This window comes from Ambystoma mexicanum, chromosome 6p, assembly GCF_040938575.1.
Source record: "Ambystoma mexicanum isolate Mex_15411 chromosome 6p, UKY_AmexF1_1, whole genome shotgun sequence".
In the NCBI taxonomy this organism is placed as follows: domain Eukaryota; kingdom Metazoa; phylum Chordata; class Amphibia; order Caudata; family Ambystomatidae; genus Ambystoma; species Ambystoma mexicanum.
In genome coordinates this window covers 18,792,068-18,818,805 of record NC_090935.1, presented here as the reverse complement: position 1 = coordinate 18,818,805, position 26,738 = coordinate 18,792,068, and the positions used below count along the sequence as shown (strand labels likewise).

Below are 26,738 nucleotides of genomic sequence, written 5' to 3'. Positions count from 1 at the left end.
GTCTTCTCTCATGACAGATAAGAACATCATGAAGTATTTCCCACATTCACTACCCTGAAAGGAACCCTCGCATGCATGTACTCTCTCATGGCAGATAAGAACATCCTGAAGTATTTCCACATTCACTACCCTGAAATGGACCCTCACATGTATGTCCTCTCTCATGGCAGATAGGAACATCCTGAAGTATTTCCCACATTCATTGCATTTCAGTGCTGGACTGCCCTTGTGGGCGGGACAAAGACTGATATGCAAATGGTTATTTCCCATCTGTGAAGGTACAGTGAGCAAAAAGCAATGGCTGCGAACTCTCAATGTGGTTAATAACCACTGAACAGGTTATCATGCCTGGTTCTTTCGAGAGAGGGGCGCCTGCTACCTTTTTTGTATTTTTGAAAGGAACTTGGGGTTGGTCACCCTAGGTTACCTGGGGGCAACCAGACGTGGACTCCCTGCTCACTGTGCTTAGAGAGGCTCAGCTTCACCTCACTGATGATGCCCAACAAGGCTGAAACACGTGTACGGGGTTGCTGATGGTACTCTTGTTCAGAGAGGAATTGCCATAGCATTTCGGTGCTGGACTGCCCTTGTGGGCGAACAAAGACTGATATGCAAATGGATATTTCCCATCTGTGAAGGTACAGTGAGCAAAAAGCAATGGCTGCAAACTCTCAATGTGGTTAATAACCACCGAACAGGTTATCATGCCTGGTTCTTTCGAGAGAGGGGCGCCTGCTACCTTTTTTGTATCTCACATGCATGTCCTCTCTCATGGCAGATAAGAACATCCTGAAGTATTTCCCACATTCACTACCCTGAAATGGACCCTCACATGCATGTCCTCTCTCATGCAGATAAGAACATCCTGAAGTATTTCCCACATTCACTACCCTGAAATAGACCCTCACATGCATGTCCTCTCTCAAGGCAGATAAGAACATCCTGAAGTATTTCCCACATTCACTACCCTGAATTGGAACCTCACATGCATGTCCTCTCTCATGGCAGATAAGAACATCCTGGAGTATTTCCCACATTCACTACCCTGAAATGGACCCTCACATGCATGTCCTCTCTCATGGCAGATAAGAACATCCTTAAGTATTTCCCACATTCACTACCCTGAAATGGAACCTCACATGCATGTCCTCTCTCATGGCAGATAAGAACATCCTGGAGTATTTCCCACATTCACTACCCTGAAACCTACCCTCACATGCATGTCATCTCTCATGGCAGATAAGAACATCCTGAAGTATTTCCCACATTCACTACCCTGAAATGGACCCTCACATGCATGTCCTCTCTCATGGCAGATAAGAACATCCTGAAGTATTTCCCACATTCACTACCCTGAAATGGACCCTCACATGCATGTCCTCTCTCATGCAGATAAGAACATCCTGAAGTATTTCCCACATTCACTTCCCTGAAATAGACCCTCACATGCATGTCCTCTCTCAAGGCAGATAAGAACATCCTGAAGTATTTCCCACATTCACTACCCTGAATTGGAACCTCACATGCATGTCCTCTCTCATGGCAGATAAGAACATCCTGGAGTATTTCCCACATTCACTACCCTGAAATGGACCCTCACATGCATGTCCTCTCTCATGGCAGATAAGAACATCCTTAAGTATTTCCCACATTCACTACCCTGAAATGGAACCTCACATGCATGTCCTCTCTCATGGCAGATAAGAACATCCTGGAGTATTTCCCACATTCACTACCCTGAAACCTACCCTCACATGCATGTCATCTCTCATGGCAGATAAGAACATCCTGAAGTATTTCCCACATTCACTACCCTGAAATGGACCCTCACATGCATGTCCTCTCTCATGGCAGATAAGAACATCCTGAAGTATTTCCCACATTCACTACCCTGAAATGGACCCTCACATGCATGTCCTCTCTCATGGCAGATAAGAACATCCTTAAGTATTTCCCACATTCACTACCCTGAAATGGAACCTCACATGCATGTCCTCTCTCATGGCAGATAAGAACATCCTGAAGTATTTCCCACATTCACTACCCTGAAATGGAACCTCACATGCATTTCCTCTCTCATGGCAGATAAGAACATCCTGAAGTATTTCCCACATTCACTACCCTGAAATGGACCCTCACATGCATGTCCTCTCTCATGGCAGATAAGAACATAGTATAGTATTTCCCACATTCACTACCCTGAAATGGAACCTCACATGCATGTCCTCTCTCATGGCAGATAAGAACATCCTGAAGTATTTCCCACATTCACTACCCTGAAATGGACCCTCACATGCATGTCCTCTCTCATGGCAGATAAGAACATCCTGAAGTATTTCCCACATTCACTACCCTGAAATGGACCCTCACATGCATGTCCTCTCTCATGGCAGATAAGAACATCCTGAAGTATTTCCCACATTCACTACCCTGAAATGGACCCTCACATGCATGTCCTCTCTCATGGCAGATAAGAACATCCTGAAGTATTTCCCACATTCACTACCCTGAAACCTACCCTCACATGCATGTCATCTCTCATGGCAGATAAGAACATCCTGAAGTATTTCCCACATTCACTACCCTGAAATGGACCCTCACATGCATGTCCTCGCTCATGGCAGATAAGGACCTCCTGAAGTATTTCCCACATTCACTACCCTGCGATGGACACTCACACATGTCCTCTCTCATGGCAGATAATAACATCCTGAAGTATTTCCCACATTCCCTACCCTGAAATGGACCCTCATGTGCAGATTTTGTCTGGTGCCTATTTAGGTTATTCTCACTGATCAGGTTTCTCACCTGCGTGTCCTCTCTGGTGGAGCGTGAGCGGACATTTCCTAGCATATCAATTCCCAGATTCAGAGCACTCATAAGGTTTCACACCTGTATGTGTTCTGTGGTGGATAGTATGGTCTCGCTTACGAATAAACCCTTTCCCACATTCAGCGCACTGGTGAGGTTTCTCACCTGTATGTGTTCTCTGGTGGATTTTAAGTTGTCCCTTTGTTGCAAACCCTTTTCTACATTCAGTGCACTCATGAGGTTTCTCACCTGTATGTGTTCTCTGGTGGTGAATAAGTTGCCACTTACAAACAAACCCTTTCCCACATTCAGCGCACTGGTGAGGTATCTCACCTGTATGTGTTCTCTGGTGGATTTTAAGTTGTCCCTTTGTACAAAACCCTTTCGCACATTTAGTGCACTCATGTGGTCTCTCACCTGTATGAGTTCTCTGGTGGCGAGTAAGATCTCCCTTTCTAGCAAACCCTTTTCTACATTCAGTGCACTTATGAGGTTTCTCACCTGTATGTGTTCTCTGGTGATGAGTAAGCGCTAGCTTTGTAGCAAACCCTTTTCTACATTCAGTGCACTTATGAGGTTTCTCACCTGTATGTGTTCTCTGGTGGAGAATAAGTTGCCACTTACAAATAAACCCTTTCCCACATTCAGTGCACTCAAGAGGTTTCACACCTGTATGTGTTATCTGGTGATGAGTAAGCGCTCGCTTTGTAGCAAACCCTTTTCTACATTCAGTGCACTTATGAGGTTTCTCACCTGTATGTGTTCTCTGGTGGAGAATAAGTTGCCACTTACAAACAAACCCTTTCCCACATTCAGTGCACTCATGAGGTTTCTCACCTGTATGTCTTCTCTGGTGGATAGTAAGCTCTCGCTTTGTAGCAAACCCTTTCACACATTCAGTGCACGTATGAGGTTTCTCGCCTGTATGCGTTCTCTGGTGGATAGTAAGCTCACCCTTTGTAGCAAACCCTTTCACACATTCAGTGCACTCGTGAGGTTTCTCGCCTGTATGTGTTCTCTGGTGGATAGTAAGCTCTCGCATTGTAGCATACCCTTTCCCACATTCACTACACACATGAGGCTTGTCACCTGTATGTGTTCTCTGGTGGATAGTAAGCTCTCCCTTTGTAGCAAACCCTTTCCCACATTCACTGCACACATGAGGCTTTTCACCTGTATGTGTTCTTTGGTGAATAGCAAGAGCTCCTTTCCGAGCAAACCCTATCCCACATTCAGTGCACTCATGTGGTTTCTCACCTGTATGTGTTCTCTGGTGAATATTAAGCTCTCCCTTTGTAGCAAACCCTTTCACACATTCAGTGCACTTATGTGGTTTCACACCTGTATGTTTTCTCTGGTGGTGAATAAGATGTTCCTTACGAACGAAGCCTTTCCCACATTTAGTGCACTCATGAGGTTTTACACATGTATGTGAGAACTGATGGTAAAAAAGACCTTTCTTGCAACTGAACCCTCTCCCACATTCAATGCACTTATGAGGTTTCTCACCTGTATGTGTTCTCTGGTGGAGAGTAAGATTACCCTTCTTAGCAAACCCTCTCCCACATTCAGTGCACTGATATGGTTTCTCACCTGTATGTGTTCTCTGGTGGATAGTAAGATGTCCCTTCTGAGCAAACCCTTTCCCACATTCAGTGCACTTATGAGGTTTGTCACCTGAATGCATTTTCTGGTCGCAGATAAGTGTATCATGCAAATGGAAGATATTCACAAATTTACTGCACTGATAAGGTTTTACACCTATGTTCTCACACGTGCAATATGTATATAATTAGATCACACCTTTCTCCCCAGTTTATTTTGTCAGGATCTTAATAAAAGGACACTTTACACTGAACCTTTTCTCAAAGTCAGAACATAGATGAGCTTTTTCATGTGTGGGTCCTTCTAGCGACAGGCAAGATTGTTCTTATGATGGACACTTTTAAAATATTCAGTGCATGGATACGGTTTGTCCACTCACATTTGCAAACCCCTTAAAAAAGCCTTGCAGTTAGAACTTTTATAAAATAGCACTTGTCTGTGTTTTAGGAATAATACTCAAAAGCTTGTCATACTGCACATCAAACCCTGTTGCCATTGTTAGTCTGTAATATTGAGTATTTATTGTAGCAGTGTTAAAGGATTTGTCGAGTGTGTTGAATGGATGAAACCCATCATATATTCAATAGGCTTCTCAATCCCAGTTCCTGAAAAATCTGAAAAGACAACTGGACCCGAGACTTGCATGCTTTCATCTTGGGAAATTGTGCACCGTATCAATGAAGCTTTGCACTTCACCAGTCGAGAGAGTTTAACAAATCACTGTTGTGTTTTTTGGAGCATCAACCACCTATTGAAATAAAAGGAGAAGCACATGATTAGGTTAAATATGTTCCTAGTCGCAGACTTCACTAACCGGCAGAACGGTTCCAAGTAGTTGTGAGGAGCATTATTTATTTACTGATGTAGTAACTAATACGTTGAGGAAAGGCCTCCACACAGGTAGCCTAATGATAAAATATACTAGGCCTCATTATGAGTAAAATGCGGCGGTATTAACATATACCGCTGCATTACCTGACCTCACAACTATAAGTTTGTCAGAGATTTGGAGGCGTCACCTCCAGCTGTGAGCGGGAGGTAAATCGGATTTTTCCCAACATTTCAGTGGAATTACCGCTGCAGTGATTCCGTCAATAAAACCATGTATTCCCATGGACTGTAAAAAGAAATGGGGACTCACACCGTCACCAGCACGCGTAATCCGATGGTACCAAGTGGCAGTATTGGTAATACAGTTTGGTGGTATCTCAGCAGATTTACCAATCAGCAAACTCGTAATGAGACCCGAGGTGACATGCAGCAGAAACAGTGGATATTATTAAAACTGTAGTGTCCAAGTGCATGTGGAAAAACAAATCGCACAGGCTGGGCGAACAAAGCATTTTGTGTGGATATTTTAATCATCAGGACCATGATTTCCTACCATTTTCCTTCTCTAGAAGGAATTAACCTAGCACATGAAAGCTCCCCATTTCCATATACAAGCGATCAAGGATGGTGTTTGTCACTAGGTCAGCAGCTGGACACCAATCGTACACCTCATTTGACCGGTCTATTATTGCATCAGTGATAACATCATCACCTTTGGGCAAATGCATGTCCCCCAAAGACTAATCTATACCCACAGCACGTTTGAAGTAGTGAGGACTGAACTGAGATTTAAAGATAGAAACATCAATCTCTTCCCACCACGAGAAATGGCACTGCATTCAAACATTGGGCCTCATTACGACCCTGGCGGTAAGGGGTTTACGCCAGCGTTAACGGCGCCGACCCCTTACCGCCAATTACGAGTTCCCTTAGCGCCATGGTGACTTTAATGCCTGCTTTTTGCAGGCGTTAAAAACCATGGCGCTAAGGGAACTAGGTGTTAATTACGCCACCGTAATTTACGGTGGCGTAATTAACGCCTTCCCCACTCCCATTATGCCCTATGGGGCAAGAATGGGAATGGGGAAGGGTAAAATGGGGATTGGGGACTTACCGCCCCGCCAAGGTCGGAATGGGGCGGTAAGTCCGCCAACCCCCATGGCGGTATTTTCTCGTACCGCCATGGACCATGGTGCTAATTGCACCATGGTCCTCCGCCAGGGTCGTAATGAGGCCCATTGACTTTTAACCAAAATAAACTCCAAACACATCCCTCTCCCAAGGATTGACAGAAGGAACACGCCTTTGTCGGGGACCAATGGAATGACATTTTGGGCAATGAGGCCAAGTGTATGGGAGACTCCCTTAAATCCCAAACCACTGTATCATCTCAGCAGGCCCCTGTCACATATCTGCTGTGCCCAATGGTGCACCAGTTATTGTTAAAATGGATTTCTAAACTTCTTCCTTTCCTCTCCTTCCCCCAGAAGCTCACCGTCTCCCGAGCCCTGATTCTGTCTAGGATGGACTATTGCAACAGCCTCTATCTAAATCTGCCTGCCTCTAAACTCCGCCCTCTGCAACTTATCTAAAACAGGACTGCGAGACTTGTCCTTGGCCTCAAGCCCAGGGATCGTATCTCTCCAGGACTGAAATCTCTGCACTGGCTCCCAGTGGCTGCAAGGATTAAGTTCAAAACCCTCTGCATTATCCACAAGGCCTTCTGGGGCCTGGGGCCGCATTACCTTCAACTCTCTCTTCCCAAATACCTTCCTTCTCGGGCTCTTCACTCATCTGCCTCCAACTCCCTCAGGGTCAGCCGCTTCTCCAAGCAACGAGTTGGTGGTCGATTTCTCTCTTCGGCAGGGGCTTCCCTCTGGAACAGCCTTCCCACCTCCCTGAAACTTGAGGAGAACCATCTCCGGTTCCGGAAACACCTCAAAACCTTCCTCTTTGCTTCTGCTTTCTCTCCCCCTCTCCCCTGTTGAAATTCCTGGCCGAAACTGCACTCGTTACCGGACCACCCTTTCTGATCTTGGGGCCAGGACCCGTCTTTTGCACACTGGCCCAGCCTCCCTGGCGACCCCAGCACTTAGGGACTGGTTTTCTGTATCCCTACCGTCCCCCTACCAGCACTTATGTCTGTTCTTACCTTTCACTTGCCACCATCAGGCCGCTTTTATTTATCGTATGTATTCTTCTATCTCATGTACTGCACTTTACCCTCTCCCTTCCCCCAGGCACTTTTCCCTTTCTCCCTACCCTTGCGCGATCTGAATGACACCTGGCCTAGTAGGATCGTTGTCTGTCTTCCCACTGTTTCCCCTCCCTTGCCTCGTCGCGCCTTGAAATACTTGTGTATAGGCACGTTATAAATGCCAGATCATATCATCATATCATATCAACCTAGTTTAGTGGAACAGGGGAACATTTTGGACAAACCAGTCTAATCTACGGTAGCTGGGCAGGCGGTCAAGACTAAGGGCCTCATCACGAGTTGGGCGGTAACTTAGCCCTACCGCCAAACCCACCGGCGCTATTAGCGCCTGATCACGGGTTTGGCGGACCGGGTATTGCCCATTCCCCATTGAGCCCATTCGGGAATTCCCCATTACCCATTGGGCTCAATGGGGAAATTTTGTGCTCTTGGCGGTTTGGCGGTAAACGGGCTGAAAATAGGCAAAAAAAATAGGCAAAAAAAAGGCTGAGAGCTGGGGGGAAATCAGCCACAGCTGTGATTTGGCAGACCCTTAAATGTGGCGGTAACAGTGCTACCGCTGCATTTAAGGGCTACCGCCAAACTTGTGATTGGGCCCTAAATCTCAGGAGGGGTGAGTGATCAGAAGCCCACAATGAGCACACACAGTAAAACTCCACAGATTAACCGTAGACAGATGTATATCAAAAATAAATGTATTATTGCCATTTATAATAAAACATGATTAAACCACAGTATCAAGAAAACAATTATCACACACGCTAATTGACTATGTAACATATATACAGAATGCGTTTACCATAATGCAGACGATGGTGGAGAAAATAAGCACAACCTGTAACAAAAAGGGGTTAGTTCAACACATATCAAATTAGGAGGTTCTTCATAGTCGATCCCTAATTTATGGGGATACTTCGTAGTCCAGCCCTACGAAGTGAGGAGCCTTGCGCTCAAAGTACAGTAGTGCATTAACAACATGCGGTCGTGCCTTGAACAAAAAGCGGGTTCCCTTCAAGGGGCGGTAGCTGCTCAGTAAGGGGCTTGAGGCGATGAAGAATACATTCCTATTCCTACAGGAGGGTCGAACCTTGAGGATAGAGAGACTTTCAGAGTTCGGGCGCAGCCGGGTAGCGCAGGCGAGCCCATCCAAGGCGAGTCTCTTTTAAGGGATTCTTGTGTGTAAAAACAGATGGATGCGCCTGGGGGAATTCACCGACCTTCGACACAGTCTGGACCAAATTTTGGTAGTCTAGTCCGATTCACTCGTAGGTGTTAACCCTTCAGTTTTAGGATGCTCCGGCTCTAGGCGACTGCGGGACAGGACGATCGTCCATGGCAGGACAGATGACTTTACTCAGCTCTTGAACAAAGGAGAAAGATAGTTCCGGGGCAGCCCGTCTCAGGCCACGGTATGACAGAGCTGCAGGCACTTACAGCGACAGTCACCACCGTGGGGCGACACAGGGACTGCAAATGCTCGCTGCATGGCGCACTCATACATGGTGACCCAGAGTAGCTAGGACAATGGGCCTCATTACGACTCAGGCGGTAAGGGGTTTACGGCGCCGTAAACAGCGCCGACCCTTACCGCCTGAGTACGAGGTCCCTTAGCGCCATGGAGGTTTTAACACCTGCTTTTAGCAGGTGTTAAAATCCATTGCGCTAAGGGACCATGGAGTTAATTACGCCACCGTAATTTACGGTGGCGTAATTAACGCCTTCCCCACTCCCATTATGCCCTATGGGGCAAAAATGGGAATGGGGAAGGGTAAATGGGACATGGGGATTTACCGCCCCACTCACCTCGGAATGGGGCGGTAAATCCCCATTCCGCCATGGCGGTAAAGTCACAACCCAGGCGGTAATTTACCGCCTGGGTTGTAATGAGGCCCAATGAGTTTTGGCGTAAGAGGGCCCAGCACCACAACCAAGCGATTCCCAAACTTTGAAGTCATCTTGGTGTTAGGGAGAATTCTCTGTTTAGGCTGAATTTCCTAACCTAGTGAGTCCCCCAGCAGCTTTGCTGTATTTCTTGGGTTTATTTTTTTCTCCTGCCAAGAGTGAGCCTCTTTTTCCCTCACTCTTGGACATGATTTGAGTGTTCCTTTGACTCTAGATGTGTTTTATGGGCTATGGGGTCTTTTACTCCATAGGGCTTCATGTGTTTTTGTGATGTGTGTCTTCGAGACCCCCCAACATAGACTCGATACCCTGGGACTGACTACTGTCTCCCAGGGCATGTAAAGTCACCATTGACTTTACTAGTCTTGAATTCTCAACAGAAACAGTACAAACCATCTTATTGTGGACGTACTGGTCGGGGCAATTCGATTGCCCCAGGGTCTGTTGTTCGAGGGGGCACGTCTCCGTCCCCCCTGATCGAGTTTTGACTGGTGGCAGTGGATACTACTTGAAATATTCAACCGCGAATATTTCCCTATGGGATTTCCCATTGTTTTAGGCTAATACCTTTATTTAATTAGTTACGGTAGCCTCGAACATACCACCGGTTTATTTAATTATTATTAATTCTCCGATTGGTATTTTTTGCCAAAGCTTGGTTCTAAAATGGCGTAGGTGTTTTCTTCTGTGACTCTAACCCAACGTTGAGCCCTTTGTTCCACTTTTGGCGGGCTTCTCCACAGAAGCCCTCCAAAGTTGTGCCATTCTGTCTGGGTACCACAGGGGGTGTGGGAGGGGGTTTAGGCACCCTGGACTGAGTTGCCTTGCCAACTCAAGTCGCACTCTGGTGTGATTGGCCCAAGTGGTGAGCGGCCCCGCTCACCACTTAGCATGTTTGAGTGACAGCTAGGCTGAATGAATGGGGTTTGCTGCATAAAAGCAGGGTCTTTGGGACTGGTTCTTCAGAAGTCGCCACAGGACCTAAGAATCTGATGAGGGAGCTGCTGAGCCGACCTGCCAAGACGACACCACCGGTGGAGCCCTGCTGAACCGACTCTTCACTCCCAACGACAGAGAAGATCTCCAGTCCGGAGAGTCTTCTTCCTTTGACTGGTGGGGATAACCAGTTTCTGTCTTCCTTTTTCGCTCCTGGAACCTTTCGTGTCCGACCTACCTGTGCCAAGCACTTTTGGTAGCCGGAATACCGCATTTCTACCACGACCGCGAAGAAAGGGGTTGTACCCTGTGGCTGGGTAACTCTACGGCTGGCCTCATCCCTGGCAGTGCAACGACCTTCATCTTCCCTCTTCGTTGAGACCTTCTCTTCCTTGAGACGACGCTGCAACTTGCACTCACTGCCAGGAACATCTGCCCCCGCTGGAGGATCCTTTCCACTTAAGGTACCGTGTTCCGCCCGGCTTCCCTTGCAACCGATTGTACGAGGTAGTTTTAGCCCTCGGCTTTCGACCCTGGTTAGCCTGGGACACCCTAACTAATCTTTTCTAAAGTTCACTTCTGTCTTTAAGAACTCTATGCAAGACTTTCGACTTTGTCTAACCATGTGATCCTGGACACATTTGTGCCTAACTCTCTCTAAGAGCGGGTCCGGCCTATGGACTTTGGCCCACTGATAGACTTGACCTTTTCTTGCCTTGCCTTTTCGTTCTAAAGCCTGTGTGTTGTGTGCTTTCCTAAATCTCTGCCTTTTTCCCTCCCAATTTCGTTAACCTATCAGAGTGCCATCTTTAGTTAAGCGCTCACCTCTGTCTGGAAATAATTGGTGTTAACTCAGACTTGTCTGATAGGGAATTTGTGGAGTACCTAGTAATAGTAACAGTGTTTTTGAAGTGTTTCCTAATCTTAGTGCTGGAGTGTTTCTTTAAGTGTGTCTTTTTAAATAAATAATTATATACCTTTTTGATACCAAAAGCTCGGGTCCGTGTTTGCTTGTGCTATTGTGTCTGAGTGCCTATTGTGTATACTTTACATACTGCCTAACTCTTCTTGAGGGAAGTCTGACTGCTCAGCCACAGCTACCAACAGTGAATCTGTGTGGTGCAGACTGCTACCAAGTGTGTTTACTGCCAACACCTGTAGTCCTAAATCTTTTGCAGTGTTCCCAAAGGGAACTGCACAGGTTTCTGCCTAACACTGGTGTACAGCGGTGGGATTTGTATTGAGTATACATTTTAGTGTGCTTTAGGATACCTTAGTGCAACTAACCACAAAGCTTAGCACCGAAAAACGTAACCTTCTAATCTGTTAACTATGGAAAGTTATAGTCAAGAGTCCCTTGCTACAAAAACTGCTGATTGTTTAAGAGTTTTCTTTAAGCATAAGAATCTCCTGACTAAGGGCACAAAAATGGAGTTGATAGAAAGATTGTTAGCTAACAAATGTCTGGATGGTGGTGCAGAGGAATCTACCACCCCAGAAAATGTAGATCACAGTGAAGAGATTGATAATGACCCAAGTATTGATAATCTTGAATCAGAATCAGAAGGGGAGGAGAATAATGAACCTATCTCTCCAGAGCCTTTGGGCCTCATTACGACCCTGGCGGAAAGGGGTTTACGCCAGCGTTAGCTGCGCCGACCCCTTTCCGCCAATTACGAGTTCCCTTTCCGGCATGGTGATTTTAACGCCTGCTTTTTGCAGGCGTTAAAAACCATGGCGGTAAGGGAACTTGGTGTTAATTACGCCACCGTAATTTACAGTGGCGTAATTAACGCCTTCCCCACTCCCATTATGCCCTATGGGGCAAAATGGGAATGGGGAAGGGAAAATGGGGATTTACCGCCCCGCCAAGGTTGGAATGGGGCGGTAAATCCGCCAACCACCATGGCGTAAACGTAGTTTACGCCATGGTGGTAAAGTCACGGCCCAGGCGGTAACTTACCGCCTGGGTCGTAATGAGGCCCTTTATCTGCTCTACCTACTGTACCTACTGGGCCTTTGCCAGGTCCTACACTTAGTCCTGAATACTTTGAACTGGAAAAATGAAGCTAGAATTAGAGTATAAAAGGATAAATGCTCAAACAGAACAAAAACAACAAGAACTAAGGCTAAGGGAAATGGAGCTCAAGCATGAGTTAGAAATGAAGAAACTGTCCATCGAAAATTCTTCTCTCTCTGGCTCCTCTAGAAGTTCCAGTCCTAAAAGACCCCGGATGCCAAAGGAGTTGATTGGTATGTATGATCCTAAGTTGGATGTGTTGGATTGGTTGTCTCAGTTTGAATATAATCATGGGCTCCAGAACATCACAGGCAATGCTTTACTTACCTGGCTGTTCTCTAGGCTTCCCCCTGTTGCAACTGATGTGGTAATGGAGTTGGGGGAGGAGGATAAGCAAGAGAATGAAAGTGTGAAACTAGCTTTAATAGCTAGGTTTGGGAAGACCCCTTCCCAGTATCTTAAGAGGTTTAGAACCCTCAAAAAGCATGATGGTACCCCTTGGGCTACCTGGGTGAGTGAAGGGTTGAAAAACTTAGAGGGATGGATTAAGGGTTACAAGGTGAACACTTATGAGGGTATGAGAAATCTGTTTATGTTGGAGTCTATTTATGATGCCTGCTCTCCTGAGCTCAGACAGCACTTGGCTGATTCTAAGGAGCTAGACTCCAGAAAGCTAGCTAAGGCTGCTGACTTGTGGGTTGCCAACAGGGCTACTCACAAGGATTCTGGGGTAACTCAGAAGAAGGATGGGGAGAAACAGCCTAAAAAGGACTCCAAAGAGAATTCTAATACTGCAAATTCCAAAGAGGGCCCCAAACAAAACCATAAGGGTAAGCCACAGGGAAGACCGAATCAGGCTAGTGTACCTTCTGGTCCAAGACCAGAAGGGGGTCAGAACAAGCCTCCATTCCAGCGAGCCTTTGGCTCATGCTATGTTTGTAAGGCCACTGACCATGTGAAAGGAGATCCCAGATGTAAGGGTAAACCTTCAGGGGTCCAACTTGTCTCCTTAGCCTTCGCTCAAGAAGAGGAAGTCCAAATGGCAAGTGGAAACTTTCTATTACTGGCTGAGGAACCCATTGGCGTCTCAGCCAGTGTTTCTTTAGTCTCTCTGGGGTTGTGGGAACAACAGAATTTAGATGTATATAATTCTATCCCAGATAATACTAAAGAGTATTATAAGGACAGTGTCCAAGTGAATGGTCAGGAGACTCCTGCCATTAGAGACACTGGGGCCAGCATAACTGTGGTGGATGAATCATTTTTCAAGGCAGAGGAGGTTGCTAAGGCCCCCAAATGCCTCACCAAGTTAGCTGGTGGGCCTGTGCAGATGTGTCCCCAGTTACCAGTTCTCATCCAGTGCAATGATATGACTGTAAAGATACCAGTCAGTGTGCAATGTGAGGTGCCTGGGAGGGTACTGTTGGGAAATGACTTGAAAGCTCTTGGAGTTGTGTCACATACCCCCAGACCCCCGAGTAAACGGTTAAGGGAACTAACTCAGACTGCCAGAGAGAAAACCTTAAGAGGTTGTTCTGAGGAGATGATGAAGAGAGAGATCACTCCTTCTCCACTGGAGAAAACTACTGCAGTCGTCACCAGATCAGGAGCCAAGGGGCAACCCAAGACTCCAAGGAAACAGCCAGCAGCAAGCACTCCAGTGCTTCCAACAAGGACTTCCCCTAGGTTGTCCACAGTTACACCAGTAACTCCCCCTCCAGCTGAGGCTGAGAGGGTGGTCGAACCTTGTGTGGTTGAACTAGACTCTGAAGAAGAGCTAGTAGGAGGCCCAGACCTTTTTGGAGATTTGGATCCAGCTGACCATCCTGAGCTGCAGTCTTTACTGGCAGAAGGTGGGCCCAGCAGATCAGCTTTTCGTAAGGGGCAAAGAGAATGTCCAACTCTGGAGGGTCTCCGCCACCAAGCAGCTTCTCAGGCTGATGGGCAAGAGCCTGGGAAGTACAAGTTGCACTGGGAAGATGGCCTCTTCTACAGTGAACCAACTGAGTCTGAACCTGGAGACTACAAGCGCCTTGTAGTACCTCAAGAAAACAGACAACAGTTCTTACAACTAGCCCATGAGATACCTTTGGCTGGTCACTTAAGTTTTAAGAAGACCAAGGAAAGGCTCTCTCTCTACTTTTATTGGCCAAAGATGGGGGCTGAGGTAGATAAGTATTGTAAGAGCTGCCATACCTGCCAGACTTCTGGTAAGGTGGGTTCCAAGAATGTGGCACCTTTAGTGCCTCTCCCCGTTGTGGGAGTCCCATTTGAGAGGGTAGGGATTGACATTGTTGGTCCCCTTGATCCCCCAACTTCCTCCGGCAACAAGTTTATACTTGTTGTAGTAGACCATGCTACTAGATACCCTGAGGCAATTCCTATGAGGACTGTTACACCTCCGGCTGTAGCTAAGGCCCTTCTTGGTATTTTTTTACCAGGGTTGGGTTTCCTAAGGAAGTAATCTCAGACAGAGGATCTAACTTTATGTCCAACTACATGAAAGCCATGTGGAAAACCTGTGGAGTTACTTATAAGTTCTCAACTGCTTACCACCCTCAAACCAATGGGTTGGTTGAACGGTTCAACAGAACCATGAAGAGCATGATAGGTGCTTTAGAAGAGCCTCTTAAAAGAAAGTGGGACCTTCTACTGCCATGCCTTCTCTTTGCTTATAGAGAAGTCCCTCAGGAGGGAGTAGGTTATTCTCCCTTTGAACTTCTCTATGGTCATCCGGTCAGAGGTCCATTGGCCCTGATCAAGGAGGGGTTGGAGAGTGCTCCTTCCCCCAAGCCAGTCAGAGTGACTGACTACGTGATAGGTCTCCGGAGGAGAATGTCACACATGATGGCAGAAGCAAGTGACAACTTGAAAGCTGGACAAGCCCTGGTCAAACATTGGCATGATCAGAAGGCTAACATTGTTGAGTTTACCCAGGACCAGCTAGTTCTAGTTATGCTTCCAACAAGGCAGAGGGCCTTGCAAGATAAATGGATGGGACCCTTCAAGGTTGTGGGAAAACTTGGAGAGGTCAACTATCTGGTGGATCTGGGCAAACCCAGGGAAGCTCCCAGAGTCTTCCACACCAACCGCCTCAAAGCCTATGTCTCTCGACCAGAAGTAGGAGCCTTGCTTCTAGCTTCATCGGAAGGGGAGGAGGAGAGTGAAGCTCTACCTGACCTCCTCAGAGGCTTACCTTTGGACGAAAAGGTTGAAGGAGTAAATCTCTCTTCAGATCTGACCCCTGAGCAACAAGAGGAGTGCAAATCCATGTTAAATCAGTTTGCCTCCCTGTTCTCACTATCACCAGACTTGAACCCTTGGGGACAGCATGATATTCTCACTGGTGACTGTCTGCCAGTCAAAAGCAGAGGGTACAGGATGTCAGAACATGTCAGAACCCACATCAAAGGTGAGGTCAAGAAGATGCTTGATCTCGGGGTAATAGAGCCCTCTACTAGTCCATGGTCTAGCCCAGTGGTGTTAGTACCAAAGGCAGGATCCAAGGAGTTGAGATTCTGTGTGGACTATAGAGCTCTTAATGCAGTCACCAAGACTGATGCCCACCCTTTGCCAAGGACAGATAGAGCTGGTGGATAGACTTGGCTCAGCCAAGTACCTCAGCACATTTGACCTTACGTCAGGCTATTGGCAAATAGCCCTGACCGACCCTGCCAAGGAGAAAACTGCATTTTCTACCCCAGTTGGCTTATACCCATTTAAGGTGATGCCTTTTGGACTGAAGAATGCACCTGCTACATTTCAGAGGATGGTGAACCAAGTTCTAGCTGGGATGGAGGACTTCTGCATGGCATACTTGGATGACATTGCAGTCTTCAGCCACTCCTGGGAAGAACATGTGAACCGCCTAGGACATGTTTTGCAGGCTCTGGAACAGGCCCATCTGACCATAAAGGCTAGTAAATGCCTGATTGGTCAGAGCAAAGTGGTCTACCTTGGGCATGAGGTAGGAGGTGGAGAAATAAGGCCTCTGCTCAGCAAGATTGAAGCTGTGCAGAATTGGACAACACCTACTACTCAAACCCAGGTGAGAGCCTTCTTAGGCCTCACTGGGTACTATAGGAATTTCATAGAGAACTATGGGACCATAGCTTCTCCTCTGAATGTCATCTCCTCTCCAAAATTCCCCAAAAAGGTAAAATGGAATGAGGAGTGCAATCAGGCATTTGAAAGCCTAAAGAAAGCTCTGTGCCAAGCACCAGTACTGAGAGCTCCTGACGATCACCAAACTTTCATTGTACAAATTGATGCTTCCAATGTAGGTACAGGTGCAGTCCTTAGCCAACTGGATGAGAAAGGTAGGGAGCACCCTATTTGCTTCATCAGCAGAAAGCTGAAGGATCCTGAGACAAGGTGGGCAACAATCGAAAGAGCATGCTTTGCTATTGTGTGGTCTCTGAAGAAGTTTCGGCCATACTTGTATGGTTCTACTTTTGTCATTCAGACAGACCACCAACCCTTGAGATGGTTAATGCAAATGAAGGGAGAAAATCCAAAACTATTGAGATGGTCAATCTGCCTGCAAGGGTTTGATTTCACCATTGAGCACAGGTCAGGGTGTCACCACCAAAATGCTGATGGTCTCTCTAGGATGTATGTCATCGACTAGAGGTATGAGATTCATCCAGGAGTGGATTAAATCCTCCTGTCCCTTAGTCTGGGGGGGCGAGTGTTAGGGAGAATTCTCTGTTTAGGCTGAATTTCCTAACCTAGTGAGTCCCCCAGCAGCTTTGCTGGATTTCTTGGGTTTATTTTTTTCTCTTGCCAAGAGTGAGCCTCTTTTTCCCTCACTCTTGAACATGATTTGAGTGTTCCTTTGACTCTAGATGTGTTTTATGGGCTATGGGGTCTTTTACTCCATAGGGCTTCATGTGTTTTTGTGATGTGTGTTACACAGCACCCTCAGTGCAGTAACACAGGGGGTGTCTTCGAGACCCCCCCAACATAGACTCCATACCCTGGGACAGACTACTGTCTCCCAGGGCATGTAAAGTCACCATTGACTTTACTAGTCTTGAATTCTCAACAGAACCAGTGCAAACCATCTTATTGTGGACGTACTGGTCGGGGCAATTCGATTGCCCGGGGGTCTATTGTTCGAGGGGGTACGTCTCCGTCCCCCCTGATCGAGTTTTGACTGGTGGCAGTGGATACTACTTGAAATATTCAAGCGCGAATATTTCCCTATGGGATTTCCCATTGTTTTAGGCTAATACCTTTATTTAATTAATTACGGTAGCCTCGAACATACCGCCGGTTTATTTAATTATTATTAATTCTCCGGTTGGTATTTTTTGCCAAAGCTTGGTTCTAAAATGGCGTAGGTGTTTTCTTCTGTGACTCTAACCCAACGTTGAGCCCTTTGTTCCACTTTTGGCGGGCTTCTCCACAGAAGCCCTCCAAAGTGGTGCCATTCTGTCTGGGTACCACAGGGGGTGTAGGAGGGGGTTTAGGCACCCTGGACTGAGTTGCCTTGCCTACTCAAGTCGCACTCTGGTGTGATTGGCCCAAGTGGTGAGCGGCCCCGCTCACCACTTAGCATGTTTGAGTGACAGCTAGGCTGAATGAATGGGGGTTTGCTGCATAAAAGCAGGGTCTTTGGGACTGGTTCTTCAGAAGTCGCCACAGGACCTAAGAATCCGACGAGGGAGCTGCTGAGCCGACCTGCCAAGACGACACCACCGGTGGAGCCCTGCTGAACCGACTCTTCACTCCCAACGACAGAGAAGATCTCCAGTCCGGAGAGTCTTCTTCCTTTGACTCTCTCTAAGAGCAGGTCCGGCCTATGGACTTTGGCCCACCAATAGACTTGACCTTTTCTTGCCTTGCCTTTTCGTTCTAAAGCCTGTGTGTTGTGTGCTTTCCTAAATCTCTGCCTTTTTCCCTCCCAATTTCGTTAACCTATCAGAGTGCCATCTTTAGGTAAGCGCTCACCTCTGTCTGGAAATAAGTGGTGTTAACTCAGACTTGTCTGATAGGGAATTTGTGGAGTAACTAGTAATAGTAACAGTGTTTTTGAGGTGTTTCCTAATCTTAGTGCTTCTTTAAGTGTGTCTTTTAAAATAAATAATTATATAACTTTTTGATACCAAAAGCTCGGGTCCGTGTTTGCTTGTGCTATTGTGTCTGAGTGCCTATTGTGTATACTTTACATACTGCCTAACTCTTCTTGAGGGAAGTCTGACTGCTCAGCCACAGCTACCAACAGTGAATCTGTGTGGTGCAGACTGCTACCAAGTGTGTTTACTGCCAACACCTGTAGTCCTAAATCTTTTGCAGTGTTCCCAAGGGGAACTGCACAGGTTTCTGCCTAACACTTGGGATGGCAGTGTTCCTGTGCAATACCGTGGGTTCGAGCTAGACAGTTTACTGGATAGCCCAAGAACACTTGCAAAGGGGCTCTTTGCGAGGGTAAGCAGGAGGTGCCGAGAGTAGTTCTCACTACTCCAAAGGGGTGAAGCGCCCTTGCAGGCCTTCTTGGTATGATGCAAAAGCAGGGGTCAAACGGGTTAACAGCGGGGTCACAGTGCCAAATCTTCCTAGCACATCACCGGCGGTTCCACGAGTCTGCTCTTTTATTAAGGATACTTGGCTCCTTAAGAAGTTTAGTGTGAGCTTCAGGTGATCGGCCTGGAATGGATGCAGAGCCTCTTCTCTTATCCAAGATTTGTTTCGTGCTCAAATCTCAGATAGCCAATGGACGCTCTGCTCTCTTGCATGCACGCCAGGCGTGGGCCAATCGTGGCCAACGGTGGTTCCAGTCATTCAGGACTACCAGACATACTGGTACCAGTAGTGTGGATTGGGGCAGACAGTCCCACCCCTCTTCCTGGGCACTAGCACACGTGACATGCAGGAGCCCATGAAAGATGAGGTTTTCGTGGGAGGCTGCATGTTCAAATAAGGAATAAATTACCACGAAATGACAACATAGTGAAAGACTAAGGGAAACAGTTTCCCAGTGCTGACAGACTGAAGGACGTTTCAGTTTCCCCATAACAAGTGAGCGAAAGCCCAGAGGAGCGAAGCGGAAGACTGTGCTCCACTGGAAAAAGTCAGGGTAGGTAAGCCAAACAAAAGCAAACATGTTGGGGGTTCACAAATGGAGGGAAATTTGCACTTAAGGGAAATCTTTCCTAACACGTACGTTGCCCAGTTCAAAATACCACTGGGGTGAGGGACAAACTCCATCTTATTGTTAAGGAGTGTGTGCAAATAGTTTTGTTGCTTGTCAGTTTCCAATAACCTGATCCAGACCCCTTCTGTTTGGTGTTTCTGATGAGACCCTAGGTTCAATCTCAGCAAGCCCCTGCATTCTGTGAATCCTTTCGGCATCTACCATTGTGCCCAAATGTCTTCATGGAAAGGCTGCGACCTACCTGAAGGAACTTGCCACGCCTTACAAGCCTAATTGGGCTTTGCGCTCGGCAAATACGGCACTTGTAAAAAGACCCAAAGTGAAACGAGCACAAAGGTAACACAAAGCCATAGACCAGTGCCCAAAACACTCCATAAACCTCAACAAGATCCTACTCGGTGCTCAAAAAACCATGGTGAAGGGAAGCCACACTCCCCTGTTGAGAGCATTTATTTAATCAATGTTTGCTTGTTAGGCGCTTATACAAAAAGAAAATACTGTTTCAAAGCGTCCACAAGGTAGGGAGGGAGCAAGGATAGGACATACATTAAAAACACAATATTTAAGAGCAGAAGGGGGAAAAGGTAAAAAGGTACAAACCTACTATGCCTTGTGAGTATTCAGAACATGCAAGTGCAGCAAAGAAAAGGAAAGAGGGGGTAAGTGCTGGGCAGTCCGGACTCATGGGTGAGCCACAGATGAAGTGCTAGGAATGTTGAGTGCTACACGGCCTGAGGCAGCGAGAGGTGTAAGTGCGAACCTCCAGGGCAGAGGGTGTGCAGCTGCAAGTGCTGTGGATTGACAGATATGATAAGGCATTTGTAACGCGCCTATACACAAGTGTTTCAAGGCGCGACGAGGCAAGGAAGGGGGAACAGAGGGAGGACAGAGAGAACGATCTTACTAGGCCAAGGAGCTGGCCAGATTTGGTGTGGGAGTTTAGGGCCTAAAGGATGCATAAGGGCCCAGGGCACCGATCGCAGCAACTGTGGGATTAGCAGAGGAGAGAAGAAGGGGAGGAGGAGGAGGAGGAAAAGGGAAAAGTCTTAAGGAGCTTCCGGAATTTGTGAAGATCCTGTTCAAGGCTCAGAGGGAGGGGAGGCTATTCCATAGGAGGGAGCCTGCAGAGGAAAGTGAACGACCATCTACTCTCTGTTTAGCAAAACGCTTTACACACAAAGGGCCTCATTACGAGTCCGGCGGTAACCGCGGCGGTAAAATCGCCTGGTTCCTGCCGGACTCGTATTACCATTCCACCTCTGTGATTCCCGGAATTACCGGGGCATTACAACCCCGGTTTTCCAGGAATCACAGAGGCGGAATGGTGTTAATCCCCATTCCCATTGAGTCCTATGGGACTTGATGGGAATGGGGATCATGGAAACACCGGCAGCATCTCGTAATGCTGCCGGTGTTTCCTCGTCCGCCTGCAGGCGGGCGGTGTTAAACCCGCCAGGTCAGACCTGGCGGGAACATCACCTCCCGCCTGCAGGAGTCGGGATCAGGCGGTTCGGAAACAATGGTGGCGGCGGGTTTATCGCCACTGTTATTTCCAGACCGCCTGAGTTATAATGAGGCCCAAAGAGTTGGTGGCCGAGGAACATAGTGGTCTAGAGGCAGGGTATTTAGTGAGATAAAGTTGAAGATCGGGTGCTCCCCGGGCCTAGCCCCGGGCCCAGACAGCCTTGTGGATGATGCAGAGGGATTTGAATTGAATCTGTGCAGCAATCGGGAGCCAGTGAAGACTTTTTAGTGCAGGAATGATGCAGTCCCTGGGCTCAAGGCCAGGGATTAGTCTTGTTGCCCTATTCTGGAATAGCTGAAGGGGTCGCAGAGTGGAAGATTCAGGAGAAGGCTATTGCAGTAGTCAAGCCTAGAGAGAACCAGGGATTGGGTGACATTGAGCCTCTGAGGGAAAGTGAGAAAAGGTAAAATTCCTTTGAGAAGGAAGAGCTGAAAGTGAGACTTCTTGACAATAAGTGTGAGGGAGGAAGAAGAGGGAGGAGTCGAAGATGACTCCAAGGTTTCTGGCTTCAGTTGAGGTGCAGGGGGAGAGCCCAAGGAGGAAGGCCAGAGAAAGGGGAAGAGGTAGGGAGCAGGTGTCCCGATGGGGAAGATCTCAGAAGTAGAGTCAGAGGTGTGGGGCTGAGGGGGGTGAAGATGGAGAGATGGAGGAGAAGGCAGCCGTAGTCACTTGTTTCATCGGGCGGATGTTAGTGAACGACATTGGTGGGACTTTAGGATGGGCGATCAGGGGGCCAAAGGGACACAGGTGGGCGGAGAGGAGAGAATGGTCTGTCCAGGAGAGAGGGGTCGACTAGTGGGAGGGGAGAGGGAAGTCAGAGAGTATGAAGGCATCCACAGTGTGTCCAGCTGAGTGGGTTGGCCCACAAGGGAGAATGGAGAGGGAAAGCGCAGAGCAGAGGTCAGTGAAAAGAATGGATGCAGAGCCAGGAGAATCTAGTTGAATGTTGAAGTCACCCAGGAGGAGGAGGTTAGAGATGGATGAAAGTAAGGAAGAGCAGAAGTCAGCCCATTCAGAGAGGAACAGGGTGGTGGCACCTGAAGGCTGGTAAATGGTAACAATGGTCAGGGTGGAGATGGGAGAGATAACCAACTTTCAAACCAGGCTTTCAAAGGAAGAATATGACTGGGTAGGTAAGATGGAAGCAGGAACCCACTATGGGAAGATTAAGGCAACCACACCCGAATCCCCCGCCAGTGCTGTGAGGTCGAGTCTTGGAGATGATCTTGAAGCGGTCATGGAGGAGGGAGCCAAAAGCAGTGACTGAGCTGGCATTGAGCCAAGTCTTGGTAAGAGCGAGAATGTAGAGGTCAATGGGGGTCATTACGACCCAGGCGCTAATTGCGCCATCATTACCACCATGGTGTAAACTACGTTTACACCATGGTGGATGGTGGATTTACCACCCCATTCCAAGGTGAGTGGGGCAGTAAATCCCCATTTCCCATTTTCCCTTCCCCATTCCCATTTTTGCCCCATAGGGCATAATGGGAGTGGGGAAGGCGCTAATTACGCCACCGTAAATTACGGTGGCGTAATTAGCATCATGGCAGGTTAGCGCCATGGATTTTAACGGCTGCTAAAAGCAGCCGTTAAAATCAGAATAGGCGTTAAGGGTTAACGACGGCGTTAACCCTTAACGCCTGGGTCGTAATGAGGCCCAATGTTTTCAAGAAGGAGACAGATGTCAGCAAAGTGTTTGTTGGCTGAGCGGGCGTTAAGAGTTGCCAGGTGGATGAGGTCTGAAGGTTTTCTGAGGAGGAGAACAGGAGTGTGGTACACCAGTCAGAGGAGGGAGAGAGAGAGAGTAGACAAGAGAGATGCAAGGGAAAGAAGGAAGGAAGTTAACAAGAGAAGGCAGGATCCGGTCAAAGAGAAGGTGATTGGGTTGTGGACCCTGAACCAGGATGGTGCCAGTGTGATAGACATTAACGAAGCAATGTGAGGATGAGAAACTAGCCAAGAGGACTTCCCACAAGGTGCCACCGTTAATGGAAGAGCATGTGGAAGGAGAGAGAGTGGAGATGAGATGGGGGGTCCATAGATCTGGAGAGGGGACAGAGAATTATAATCGAAGAGGATCTTAGTGAAACCCTCTCTAGAGAAAGTGCTGACATAGCTGTCTGCAAGGGGGTGTCTGCAATGGGGTGTCTGCAATGGGAAGTCCAGGGTTTGCACTCAAGATGACTTTGCGTGATTTCTCCTACCGGACTTGGAGAGAGAGGGGGGATAGGTGACAGTGTAGCAGTTAGAGAATATAGTAGAAATGAAGGCGGATGGCTGCACAGCACAGTTCTAGCTAAACTCACCAGGAGGCTAGTAGATGAAGTCGTAAATTAATAAGTGCAAACCATAAAGAATAGAATTCCATTAGATAAGTGGTACAGAAGTGTATGAACTAAACACACCTAAATTAAATTTTGAAAACGGAGGCAACAAAAACAATGCAATGTTACTCGGATGTAAAACTAAACAGGCAAAGCAGATGGTGTGCAGATCTAATGCTAAACACAGCTACATTCGAGAAGAGAGAGACGGCCCGGAGAAGAGAGAGCAGGCCCAGAGAAGAGAGAGCCGGCCCAGAGAAGAGAGAGCCGGCCCAGAGAAGAGAGAGACGGCCCAGAGAAGAGAGAGACGGCCCAAATTGATTGCATCCGAGGTTAGAATATCTTTAAACATTGCGAGAGAGTAACCCCAGCAGTTAATGAGCAATACTATCCCAGACCTTAGGGAGCTTGCAAAAGCAGCCAACAGGTGTGTGGCTACTCGTGTCAGGAAAAACATAGCGGCCAGTACATTAAAACCAGATGACAAGGGGTTGAGAAACGTAAATCCAAGGAGGGTTAAGGACAGAGGTTTGCATCCTCCTGCTAAGAAATGTCCACAAAGGTCTGAGGGGAAATTCCAGTCTGCGCCATCTTCTGCTCCCACAGAAAGTGAGGACGAGGGGCACCCCTAACACTGGGGCACCCACATTCACAGTCCCACAGGGCAGCCTTACGTGTTGAGACCAGAGACATAGGGAGGTAGATCCTGTCTGCAAGGGAAGACCCAAGCCAGCAGTAGCTAGCTCTACTCTCATGGAGGAGGGAGAAGACTCTGTAAATATGGGCAACGAGAGCCAAATGCACCCTCGATTCACTGAGCGGTGGAGGTTCCTGCTATTACAGCAACCAGGTGTTCATAAATGATAAATTGGGCCCTATGTGTTTGACTTGCAAGTTTCCAGAGACTATCGAGATAAATCAGGCCCTGTGTGTTTGACTTGCACGTTTCCAGAGACTATCGAGATAAACAGGCCGTGTGTGTTTGACTTGCACGTTGCCTGAACCCAACGAGATATTTGAGTTATCCTATGTGCTCATGTTCAGTAATCACATTTTGATCAGGTGGTCTTGAATGATTTAGGTCACCCTACCTCCTAATTCCACCTGAGTAAATCATCTCTCGGATGTCGGGTTTATTAGACACATTCATACACAAGCTACACCTCAGATGCCGAGGAACCTGCATGACTAGATCTGTATCACCAGCCAGGATACCTCTTTCTAAGGCCTAGTTCATTAGCCCATTAGTAGCGGGCTTGGACCATAATCATTTAACAGAGAGGTTGTGCTCATGGGGACCGCACAGTTTCAGACCTTCCAGCTATCCATTTCACGCGACTATCTATTCCTAACCCCGTTCCCCATACTACACCCGTCTCAAAGCAGATAGAATATTTGGCTTGCCTTACCTAATGTTTATGTTACGTTCTCCTTTAGACGCATCTCTTCTAGACCTTGCCATTCTTCACATCCATGCTAGGGAACCCCACAAGTTACTATGTCTGGAGTTTGAGCCAGTTAACCCACGCCATACACAGCATTAGAGGTCGAACCCACCACACATCCAAACACCAGAACATATCACTCAACCCGCCTACATGTGAATCTGCATCGCTAGCACAGGCAGTGCCCTAACCCACACATCTAAAGCCAGGAACGTATTTATATCCAACAGCCGGATCTACGTGCACCCATAATTCCACAAACATGACTGCGGTCATACTCTCCTCGGCATTCTCATATGCTTGTGCACCCTCCACACTCTCCCTTTTCATTCTCCGAGAGCAGGCTCTATCCCACTGGTGCATTGACACTAGGTCAACACTTCTGGACAAGTGAATCCACAACCATGGTGATTTTCGGAATTACAAAATAGCATAACATCCTGAAACTTCCGCCTCTTCGACTCATGGCTCTCCTCCCTCCCAAATCTACCAGTAGAAGAAGGACTACCTTCCATCAGCCTCTTCGCCTCCCTGCTCTCCACTCTCACTGATCTACCAGTAGAAGGAGGAGGACAACCTTCCATCAGCCTCTTCGACTCCCTGCTCTCCTCCCTCCCCAACCTACCAATAGGAGTACTACTTTCCATCAGCCTCTTTGACTATTGTTTACCCCCTAAAATCTACCCCCTACTGATAAGGCCCCTTGCCCAGATGGCACACACCCCTCCTAAAATCCCTTAAACCACTCAACAGACCAACACATCTCCCCAAAACAAAACAACCTATACCCATAAGTACCATATCTACAAAGCCGAAATTCGAAGGGCCAAAAAATCTTTTTACGAGAACAGAATCTATTCTGGTGGGTTTCTCTAGTGTTTTTGTTGCTTCTGACCCTGTTTTTCTGTGCTGGCCTGCAATCCCTGGGGTGTAGTCCTTTGTGTGTGTCTGGGTTTTTACCCGTCCCACCCTCCCCTCTTGCAATTTGTTGGAATAGTCAGGTGTGTCTCTGGCGGGCTTCCTCCAGCCATTTTGCACTTGCTTTGTGGACTGCAATCTCGAAGGACCTGGTAGGGAAACCACTTTGGAAGCAGCTTTAGGGGCTGGCTGATGCTCAGTGAGCCTGTTTCCATGTACTGTAGTGGGGTGTGGGGGGGTTGGGGGGGTTTGAGTGTTATTTCAATAGTTTTTGTTGATCAGTGTGTGCTATTGTGGTGGGGTTCTCTAGTGTTTTTGTGGCTTCTGACCCTGTTTTTCTGTGCTGGCTTGCATCTAGAGTGTGCAGTCCTTTGTGTCTGACCTTTTCCCAGTCCTGCACTCACCCTCCCTCCTCCCAGCCCACCCACCTCCCCTGATTGGTGCGTCCACCTGGTCATAACTGACCTTCCCAGGCAGCCTTCTGCCCATGCAGCCCCTGCGGCTAAGGGCGGCTCTCACAGAGGCGGCTCCAGAGTGTGTCAGCAGGGGAGGCCAGCAGCCAGCCGTCGACCAGCAGCAACCATCAAGGTAGGTGTGGCCTGGGTGGGAAGTAGAGCAATCACTCTACTCGAGAAGCCCTGCCGCTCTACCTGCCTTCAGACTATAGCAGAACAGGACATTAACCTGCTTAACAACTAGATACAATTGTGACCACTAGCCTGCGTCACATCTAGATAGGATTGTGAATGTTAGCAAGTGCCACACATAGATAGAATTGTAAATGTTAGCAAGTGCCACATCTAGATAGATTTGTGAACGTTAGCAAGTGCCACACATAGATAGGATTGTAAATGTTAGCAAGTGCCACACAAAGATAGGATTGTGAATGTTAGCAAGTGCCACACTTAGATAGATTTGTGAATGTTAGCAAGTGCCACACATAGATAGGATTGTAAATGTTAGCAAGTGCCACACTTAGATAGGATTGTAAATGTTAGCAAGTGCCACACTTAGATAGGATTGTAAATGTTAGCAAGTGCC

At 47.6% G+C, this 26,738-nt stretch overlaps 1 protein-coding gene across 3 annotated transcripts in view; it reads right to left on the bottom strand.

Moving 5' to 3' along the window:
* Positions 1–2,627: 2,627 nt before the first annotated feature.
* The window catches only part of LOC138511141 (zinc finger protein 268-like), a 123,548-nt gene continuing 99,437 nt past the window's right edge, over positions 2,628–26,738 (bottom strand). For all 3 annotated transcript variants that reach the window (XM_069626631.1, XM_069626633.1, XM_069626632.1), the window contains one exon: positions 2,628–5,164. In XM_069626631.1, the coding sequence (XP_069482732.1) occupies positions 2,855–4,498 (1,644 nt within the window). In that variant the 5' untranslated portion in view covers positions 4,499–5,164 and the 3' untranslated portion in view covers positions 2,628–2,854. The remainder of the gene's footprint in view (positions 5,165–26,738) is intronic.